Source organism: Grammomys surdaster, unplaced genomic scaffold (assembly GCF_004785775.1).
Source record: "Grammomys surdaster isolate TR1022 unplaced genomic scaffold, NIH_TR_1.0 100, whole genome shotgun sequence".
NCBI lineage: Eukaryota > Metazoa > Chordata > Mammalia > Rodentia > Muridae > Grammomys > Grammomys surdaster.
Genome location: NW_021604579.1, coordinates 10,563,574 through 10,571,352, shown reverse-complemented (window position 1 = coordinate 10,571,352; position 7,779 = coordinate 10,563,574). Strand labels below are relative to the sequence as shown.

The following is a 7,779-nucleotide window of genomic DNA, read 5'->3' as shown; positions in this document are numbered from 1 at the left end:
TCTCTCTCACACACACACACACACACACACACACACACACACACAAAGAGAGGTTTGAGCTTCACAAGGACAGCATGCTGCTTCTTTCTTACCTGTTGTCTGTAAGCTTAAGCCTGGGTCCAGCTTTGTGTGTGGCTTTGAGCTGATGAACAGGTAGCAGAGCACACAGGCGGTGATGAGGAAGGCCAGAAGGACCACTGCTGCCGTGGACAGGCCCACGAGTGCTCCAATGCTGGAGACAGAAGAGCACAATGGGCTGAGTGCTGGGCCTGGGGAAGCAGCGAACTACCCAAGTGTGAGTGGTAGGACTCAGCTTCAACTTTCCCACTTGTGTAGCTCACTGAGGAATATCAGTGGAGATCATCTTCTGGTCTGTGTGTGTGTCCCCCACACCAACAATTACACACACACACACACAAACACATACACATATATAAATACATTCTCACAAGATAATGTAAAGTGAAAATAGCAATATAATACTAGACACAAAGCTCAGCCCAAACTTAACTAAATATATATAAACATAAGGTTGGAGGCAAATGTAGCAAATGATTATCAAGCTTCCTCTAGGTGTAATGCAGGCTGTAGATGTCCTGGCCACATCCCCTTGGTCCTACCATTGTGCAATATTCAGTGCAAGGGTTTCAGTTGCTAGCATCTCTTTGCCGGAGGACTTTCTTAGACCCAGAACAAAACTCAATCTGTTCATTAAACAGGTCAGAAGTATAGGATAATTAATGCCTCCCTTCCTTGAACAGGCCATAACCACATATATGCGTACCCAGCTCTGGTAGAATAACTCTGAGGTATACATTGTATGCTGACTGACAGAAGCTAAGCACTGGTTACCTCAATGTGACTTGCTTGTAGCATAACCTATTCTTGTTGTTTTCTCTGTTTCATTTTCCCACCCTCTACCAGTGTTTTCTGGGATCCATAAAAAACTACTCATCTGGATGTAATACCATATGCCTTTAATCCCAGCACTCCAAAGGCAGAGACAGGTGGATCTCTGTGATTTCAAGGCCAGCCTGGTCTACATAGTGAGTTCTACAATAGCCAGGGCTGCACAGAGAAACCCTGTCTAAGAAACCAAACAAACACTGAAAGGCTGTTTGCCATCAGCTCTTTATCTTAGAGAAAGAACTAATACACTCCAGCTCCCCCCTTTTAATCCTTTGTTTCTCTGTCCTTCCCCACATTTTTCATATTGAGTATGTGGTGCTTTTAGTTCTTGTCAATACTTTGGGCCAGCAAGATAGCTCACTTGGTGAAGTGCTTGCCCACCTTGCAAGCATGAGGACTCATGTTCAACACCCAGAAGAAGTGTTCACGTAATGGTGCACACTTGTAACCCGAGCACTGCAGAGATAGAGACAGGAGGATCCCTGGGGCCCACTAGCCAGCCAGTCTAGCCGACCTGGTGACCTCAAGGCTAATGAGAGAGAGAGAGAGAGACCTTGCCTCAAAGGAGGTGGTTGGTGTTCTGGAGAATCACGAGTGAAATTGGCTACTGGCCTCTACACATGCATATGCCCCTGTGTACACATGTGTACACACACACACACACACTTAAAAAAAAAAACAATAGTTTTCTCATTTGAGATCGCTTACTGTTCACGGGCCTACAGCTCTCAGACCCATGTACAGATGAGGAGGCCACTCTTTGTGAGACAATTATGTGCACCAGGATGGGGAAGTGGCCTCTAAAGAAGAACTTTTGTGGAATGAGTGAGAAGACTGGAGGATGTATCCCACACTGGAGGTGAGTTAGGGAGCAATTGCTATCTTAGAAATGCAACATCCCTGGACCATGTCTGTTTGAGGACCGAGGATACAGCATGGGAAGGACAGAGAGCGCTCTGAGAGGAAAAGCCTTATTCCAGCACCAGATGGACTTAAAATGATCGGAGCTGTCTGCTGGGGAGGCACTGCCTGCAGAGGGGCAATTTCCTCCTGAGGAGAGGTTAGCACAGGACAGACAGCTGTCTTTCCATGACGTCAAGAGTCCTGCTCTGCACAGAAACCAAACTAGAGGCCTCTGCACTTAGGAGATTTTGCTGTGCTGGCTCTGAGACACAAATACCCACGTGACCCTGAGAAAGCACTCAAGGGCACTAGGGCTTCCAGAGCAGGCACTTTTCAGTTTGAAACCTGATTCTGCCACACAGAAGGGGAACTATCCCCTTTCTTTTCTGATCTTCGTTTGTGAAGGTTCCCATCTCACCTGTGGCCAGTGACAGAATGAGTGCAGGAAGAGGGTGTTTGCAGAACCTGATTACCAGCTCTGCCTTTCAGTCTCACCAGGCGGCCCACGCTGTGCTCAAGGTTCCTGGTACCTAACCACCAACCCTGCCCTGCACTGAGGCTATTGTCTTCTGGCTCACATCCTGGCAGTAAGAAGGTGGAAGGAGGTTTTGGCGACTGGGCCAGATGGTGCAGTTACACCAGCCGCTTCTCCATGGGATGTCTTCCTGTTCTGAGATGGTTGGCTTTTAAAGATGGCTTTGCCCCTCAAACACTCTCTCCTTAAGGATACTGTGCTCACCCAGAGACTTAATATGCTTGCAAGACAGAGATTTCATGAAATAGGACCAAATGAAATGTGGAGAAAACAAGGTCTCCATCCTGAAGTGATGGGGGCTTTGTCAGATGCATGTGTTTAATTGTTTCAGAGTTCAGTGTACACTAACCAGCCAGGTGCCCTGGGGACCCTCAGCTCTGTGCTTTGCAACTATAAACTATGTTGTGTTAGAACCCAGGAAGTGGCCTGAGCAATTAAAAGCACTAGCTGCTTGGCCAGAGGACCAGCTTTCCGTCCCTAGTGCTCACATGACAGCTCACAGCCTTCTATAACTCCAGTATTAAGGGATCAGTCACCCTCCTCTGACCTCTGCAGGAACTGTGTGCATTCAGTGCACAGGCATACAAGCATGCACAACACCCACAGACAACCACACATACAGCCAACCATACCCACAGCCAACCACACCCATAGCCAAACACACCTACAGCCAACCACACCCACAGCCAACCACACCCACAGCCAAACACACCCACAGCCAAACACACCTACAGCCAAACACACCCACAGCCAACTACACCCACAGCCAACCATACCCACACCCAACCACAAAAAGAACCCAGGAAGTCACTTCACACGCTGTAACCTTTCAGCTGCTTTTGGGGTCATGCTGATATAAGATCTGACCTTAAAGCTCTCCCTATTCAACCCTCCATTAAAACCCACTAAAGCATTCCACAGGGAGGTTTCTTAGGCAACGGGAGGAGTCACAAGAAATGAGTAGATAAGGGAGTGATGGAAGAGGAAGGGACGACCAGCTGGGGGTGGGAGGTACAGGGGGTTACTCATCTTTGCATCATAAGGGCCAGCACAGTATCAGAAAGCAACAGAGCCACGTTCTGGGGGGAGCTCAGCTGTAAGGAGCCAGGAACGGTTCAGACAGATGTGGAACAGGACAAGTTTGGGTTTAGGATCAGACAAGCCTAAGTTTCCATCTCAGCTATGCCACTATAAAATGGAGAGATGTCTTAGGCTGTGTATGTGTGGAAGTGTGTCGCCTGTCCTAGGTGTCTCAGTCCGGTCTGTGACAGTGCTAGAGGGCCGAGCTCACGTCCAAGCTCTGAGCTTTGTGTCTCACATTTACAGATGGAAAGGGGATCCTGGTCCGCTGAGCACCTACTCAATGCATTGAGCACCTTTCCATGGGCCACACAGCACGTCACTCCCTCCCTACACGCTCTTCTGTGAGTCAGCATTAATACTGCTCTTCACGTTTTTAATTTATTCTTTGAGACAGGATCTCACTGTGTACTCAAGGCTGGCCTGGGACTCACTGTGTATCTCTGACTTCCTTGACATTACCCATAGTCTTTCTGCCTCAAGCCTCACTCTTGAGGGATTACAAGTGTGACCCAGCATGGGTAGCTATAGCTGCTATTTTAAAGTTAAGAAAAAAAAAACAGTCCATGAGATTTAACAACTTTTCCAATTCACAAGCTGGTAAGATAGAGCCAAGGTTTGCACCAGGTTCTGAACAGACAGTATCATCTTCCTTCAGCTCTTACTTCCATTCAACAGATACTGTACTGTTCACTTAGGTACAATGTCTGTCATTAAATCAGTGGTTCTCAACCTGTGTGTCATAACCCCTTTGTAGGTCAAATGACCTTTTCATAGGGGGTCACCTAAAACCACCAGAAAACACGGATATTTACATTATGATTCACAATAGTGAATAAATTACATTTATGAAGAAGCAATGAAGTAATTTTATGGTTGGGGGTCATGACAACATGAGGAACTGTACCAAAGGGCCGCAGCCTTAGGAAGGTTGGGAACCTCTGCTCCAAACAGACTAGGAGTGTTGGGGGTACACTCAGTGTCAGTGTTCTTGTCTATGATATGCCCAAGGTCCTGGGCTTGATTCTCACAACAAGAACGGAAGGTCCTTAGAGTTTGTGTCCTTAGCGCCTTGCATGAAGACCCTGTAGCGAAGATTATAGTGAACGGATGCGTACATGGGAACAGAAAAAACTCGTATGATTCCTTGGGTTTTTAGACACCAGCCAAATGTGCAGGACGTGATATCCTCGCCATTTGAAAGTGTTTTAGAATTACAGATTGGACATCTTAGAAAAAGCAATCTTTGTAGTTGTAATTGGTGTATATCTAGTTGTTTTGGTCTCTCGTTTGGTCCTTTCCTCTGCCTTAATCAGAAATCGAGACAATGATCAGTCATTTCCCCATCTGACAGATGAAGAGCCAGGAAGACTCAGAGACAAGACAGCAGCTTAAGATGTTCCTTTCCCACCCGGAAAGCACATAGTCTGCTCACACACTGTTAGGGACAGAAAACTCTCCATGGACCACCCCATTTTTGCTGACACCTCTTTCCCAGAGCAGGTGAAAGATCAGGCTCTACTTTCTGGGTCCCTTTAGGGACTCAGAGGGAAGACCTATTGCCCTCCAGCTCCACACTTAGGTTTCAGGATTATTAGAGTTGGCACAATTCCCTGTCCTGAATGGTCAGGGAAAATGAAGTGTTTGCGCCTAGACCTCCCCCACCCCCATTAAAATGGCTGGAGCTGGTCTCTGCTGTGGCATTATGCCACTGTGTCACACTGAACATGCAGGAAGCTCTGCCCTCCAGGGCTTTGCTTTAGTACTAGCATAGGGTACAGCCCCAGGACTCAAGTATAAGTGTCCAGTAAAGTGAATGAGAGGGAAGGGAAGGGCTGAAGCTGGGCTGAGACTGGGTTGGGTTGGAGCATCAGGTGAGGATGAAGGTTTGAAGTTGTGGTTTGGATGTAGTTCTAGAGCCCATAAAAGTCAAGACGTGGGTAAACAGCTGAGGCGGTTAACAGGCAGGCTTGAGGAGGAGGCTGAGGCAGGTTAGGATTGCACGAGTAATAGGGCGTCCGTAAAGCTGGAGTGGAACTGTGCCAGTATCCAGAACAGCATCCAGATCTGAGCGCCTGTGTGAGGACTAAGGGTGGAGTTTGGGATTCCTCTGTAGGTCTGAAGACAGTATTTGCTGTTAGAGTGAGGGTTGGCTTGTGATTTGGGATTGTGTTGAGCGTGATAGCAGAATGAAGTTCCGAATAGGGTCAGAATGAGTGCTTCGGGGTAGTGCTGGTCAGGTTCAAGCGTGGTTCTAAATAATGGTTGGGGTCAGGATGAAAAAGGAGCTGAGATGGGGCTTCAAGGGTTTGGTGTGGTACAAAGTAAGAGTAGGGTCAGTGTTGGCAACGAGGATAAGGATGATTTGAGGGATGGGCACTAAGATGAAGGTAGAGGCTTACAAGAGGCTGGCCTGCGGGTGGGGTAGGGGGCTAAGATGGGAGAAGGGGTTCAAGGTGAGGTTAGGGCCAGGGCCTGTACCTGAGCCACCACATGTAGTTGTGCTCGTAAGGGAAGAAGCTGTGCGGGTCGTCGCAGCAGTACTTGTGGTCGCGGAAGCCACAGCAGAAGACAGCAGCCGCTTCGCCCCCTGGCAGCGGGCAGCTGAAGCCGCGCACCACCTCCTGCTCCGCGCTCACGTAGCTCGAACAGGCGCCGCTCATCGCGCCTCTTTGGTCCCCCGGACGGACGGCGGGCGAGCGAGGGACTGTGGCCGGAGACCCAGCGGAGCCCGAGAAAGAGTCCGAGGGCCAGGCAGGCAGGGAAGTGCGCAGGTAGAGGCGCTGCAGAGAAAGGCACGGCGAAAGGCACGGAGGCGCGCGGTGAGGACGGGGAGCCCGGGGACCGGGTGGCCAGGTGCGCGGGCGCGGAGGCAGGAGTGCGCGCGGGGACTCAGTCTGGGGTGGAGGCTGCCTCCTCGCCCCCGCTGCCGAGACACCACGCGACAGCCAGAGAGGCAAGATGGATATTTGAGGCTCTCGGCTGCGCGAGGTACCACTGTGCGGGCCGCCAGGACCCTTCTCTGGGCGGTTGTGTGCTACACAGGAGACAGGCAGAATGGGGTCCTCTGGGGTTGATGAATAATTACTCCATTTAACTGGCAAAGCAACCTGAAGACCAGGGTTTTCATTGTATAGACGGCACCTGAGGATCAGAGACAAGCTATTTCCCCAGGCTCCTGAGCTCATGGGATTTCAACCCTTGTTGTCTGGCTGGCCCTCATCAGACAGACCTCTTTACCAGCCGGCCTCGTGTATTCCACACTGGCCTGGATGTCTTGATGACCTGCTTCCAACTCCCAAATGCTGGGATTCTGAATGTGTGCCCACACCCTGCTCTCCAGTAATATTTTCAAAATCTTCATTGCTAGCTGCTTTACCTTTCTTTTCTTTCCTCTCCTGCTCCCTGACACACAATGTTCACACAAACTCTCTTAGCACTCCCTACTGCTGGGCCAAGGACAATGAGGCAATTGTCTCAGGAATAAGCCTTTATCCCCACCTCAGTTAGGGGCTGCCAATCTTCACAACTTGTTCCTAGACTACAAGGGCAATGTTCTCACTCCTGTCTGAAGATGCTTCCACAGCCTCAGTTTCTCCAGTGTACCCTGAGAGGGTAAACAAAGATCTCTGAGGACTTGCCCAGTTCCTCAGAGTCTTATCTCTCTGTTTTCACAGAAGAAGACGGTAGGACATAGTGTAGTGCTTCCCTTTGCTGCGGTCTGTGTGGGTGGGATCGTGGATCTGACCGGGTCTGGGTGTAAGCGGAACGGATCCCTTCACTGTTTCCCTTTGTCCTGTAGGGCAGCTCCACAGATGCCATTGTACACCGCGCCTCAGACCTGAAGGTCAGATCTGGGCTGGCGCTTGAGAAACAGCTTGGTGGAGGAATCACAGAGGAGTCATCAGGGAGGGATCAACACGGGACTTGATAGTACCGGGTAATATAGGGATCGTAGGCACCGAGGGGGCCCGTGTAAGGTACTGAGACGGTAGTGTCTATAAGGGTCAACGTGAAGTAAATTAAAACAATAAACAAAAAGCAGCCAGTTCTGATGGCGTATGCCACTAGTCCCAGATACTCAGCAGGCTGAGGCAGGAGGATTGCTTGAGCCCAGGAGTTTACAGCAAGCCTGGCAATACAGATATCATGTCAAAAATGAACAAAAACTTACCTTTGGCGTGGAGTGTATCTTTTTTTATTATTATTATTGGATATTTTATTTACAATTCATATGTTGTCCCCTTACCCCATCACCCACCCACCCGGGAACCCTCCATCCCCTTACCCCTCCTCCTTCTTCTCCGTGGATGTAACCCCCACCTACCCCCCCACTCCCACTTCCCCACCCT

At 49.6% G+C, this 7,779-nt stretch overlaps 1 protein-coding gene across 1 annotated transcript in view; it reads right to left on the bottom strand.

Annotated features, from left to right (window-relative positions):
• Shisal2a (shisa like 2A) overlaps positions 1-6,388 on the bottom strand; it is an 18,009-nt gene extending 11,621 nt beyond the window's left edge. The window contains exons 1-2 of the mRNA XM_028784691.1: positions 5,909-6,388; positions 93-232 (exon numbers count right to left, since the gene is read on the bottom strand). Coding sequence (XP_028640524.1) covers positions 93-232; positions 5,909-6,090 — 322 coding nt within the window. The 5' untranslated portion in view covers positions 6,091-6,388. The remainder of the gene's footprint in view (positions 1-92; positions 233-5,908) is intronic.
• Positions 6,389-7,779: the final 1,391 nt, after the last annotated feature.